Genomic DNA, 1,280 nt, shown 5'->3' with positions numbered 1-1,280 from the left:
CCAGCATACGGGTACGCAACGCCTGGTAAGTCCACGAGGCGCCCAGCCGTCTCGCTGCGGAACCAATCTTCTACTCAGTCACTCCGGCCAGTTTCGAGGACCCCAAGTCTTAAAGCGGGCATCTACGGTCCTTTCGGCTCCGCTTCGGCCGCCAGCTCCACCGTTGCGAGTCCGATCATTGCTGCCATGGGCGATCTCACTCCTTTCCCATCGCCTCTTTTGGCAGGCGACTCGCCAGGCCCGTGGAAACAGTTGGGTCGGAGGATGTCGCGCGAGGCTGCCATGTCCCCACCAGCTTCGGGCCCACTCGACACGAACGATCAAAACCATGTCTCGGGGTATGCGAAGAAAGGCTACGCAGGTCTCACGTCCGGCCCTGCGCCTGCCGATGGCGCCAACCCACATCAGAACGGCAGACTCGCGCAGCCCCCGTTACACCACACCAGGAATCGGAGCGTCAGCGAGTATATCCCGGACCCCATGTTGATACCTAAGCGCATGTCGACTGTGTCTGGGACCCGTGTCAACCAGGACTTGAAGAGCGCCGGTGAGGGGCACTTGCGGCGAGAACCCCATCTTTCCGAAGCAAGGGGTCTAACCCCCATCGAGAAGCCCCCGACACCACCCCCGAGCGAGTCATCACTAAGCACGACAGACCTGGCCCTGCCCGCCGCCTCGGGCAACTAGTGGCAGCAAACGGTCAAGTGCTGAATATTTTCGATGCGCATGGCCGATACGACCGGAAGGGTCGCCGTTGGCGTGCTGTCAGGGTGCTCGGCCCAAGGAACTTTTAGCCAAGTGTACTTGTCCACCAGCCAAATATCTCCATCTTCCTAAAGAGAGGAAGATTGCAGTACAGGTGCCTCCGTGCAGAACTCAGATCAAGCTCCGGCTCACGAACGCCGATCAGTTAGTGGCCGTAAAGGTCTGCGAGCACGGTCCCCGAGGAGGTGCATCCGAGGATGGTATCGAGATGAGCGTGAAGCGAGAGCTCGAGATCATGAAGTCAGTACGGCACCCATCGCTCGTAAACCTCAAGGCATGGAACATCGAGCCATCCCGCGCCATCCTCGTTCTCAGTTACCACCCCGGCGGAGATCTCTTTGACGGGGCGACTCGCCATCGCACCCTTCTCACGCCATCCCTCATCCGTCGCATTTTCTCCGAGCTCGTCGGCGCGGTCGCCTACCTTCATGCCCAAAGCATCGTCCATCGGGATATCAAACCAGAGAGTGAGTGGTTGCCCCCTTCGCACTCTCCCGTACCACTCCCCACCTAAC

The 1,280-nt window shown here is 60.0% G+C and overlaps 1 protein-coding gene across 1 annotated transcript in view; it reads left to right on the top strand.

Moving 5' to 3' along the window:
* Positions 1 to 687, top strand: part of CHGG_07346 (uncharacterized protein) — a gene marked incomplete at both ends in the record, with an annotated part of 2,431 nt that extends 1,744 nt beyond the window's left edge. The window contains one exon of the mRNA XM_001225001.1: positions 79 to 687. Coding sequence (XP_001225002.1) covers positions 79 to 687 — 609 coding nt within the window. The remainder of the gene's footprint in view (positions 1 to 78) is intronic.
* Positions 688 to 1,280: the final 593 nt, after the last annotated feature.

The sequence above is a fragment of the Chaetomium globosum genome, genomic scaffold (assembly GCF_000143365.1).
Source record: "Chaetomium globosum CBS 148.51 scaffold_5 genomic scaffold, whole genome shotgun sequence".
Taxonomy (NCBI): Eukaryota; Fungi; Ascomycota; class Sordariomycetes; order Sordariales; family Chaetomiaceae; genus Chaetomium; species Chaetomium globosum.
Note: the sequence above shows the minus strand (reverse complement) of the source record. Positions and strands in the feature narration are given on the sequence as shown.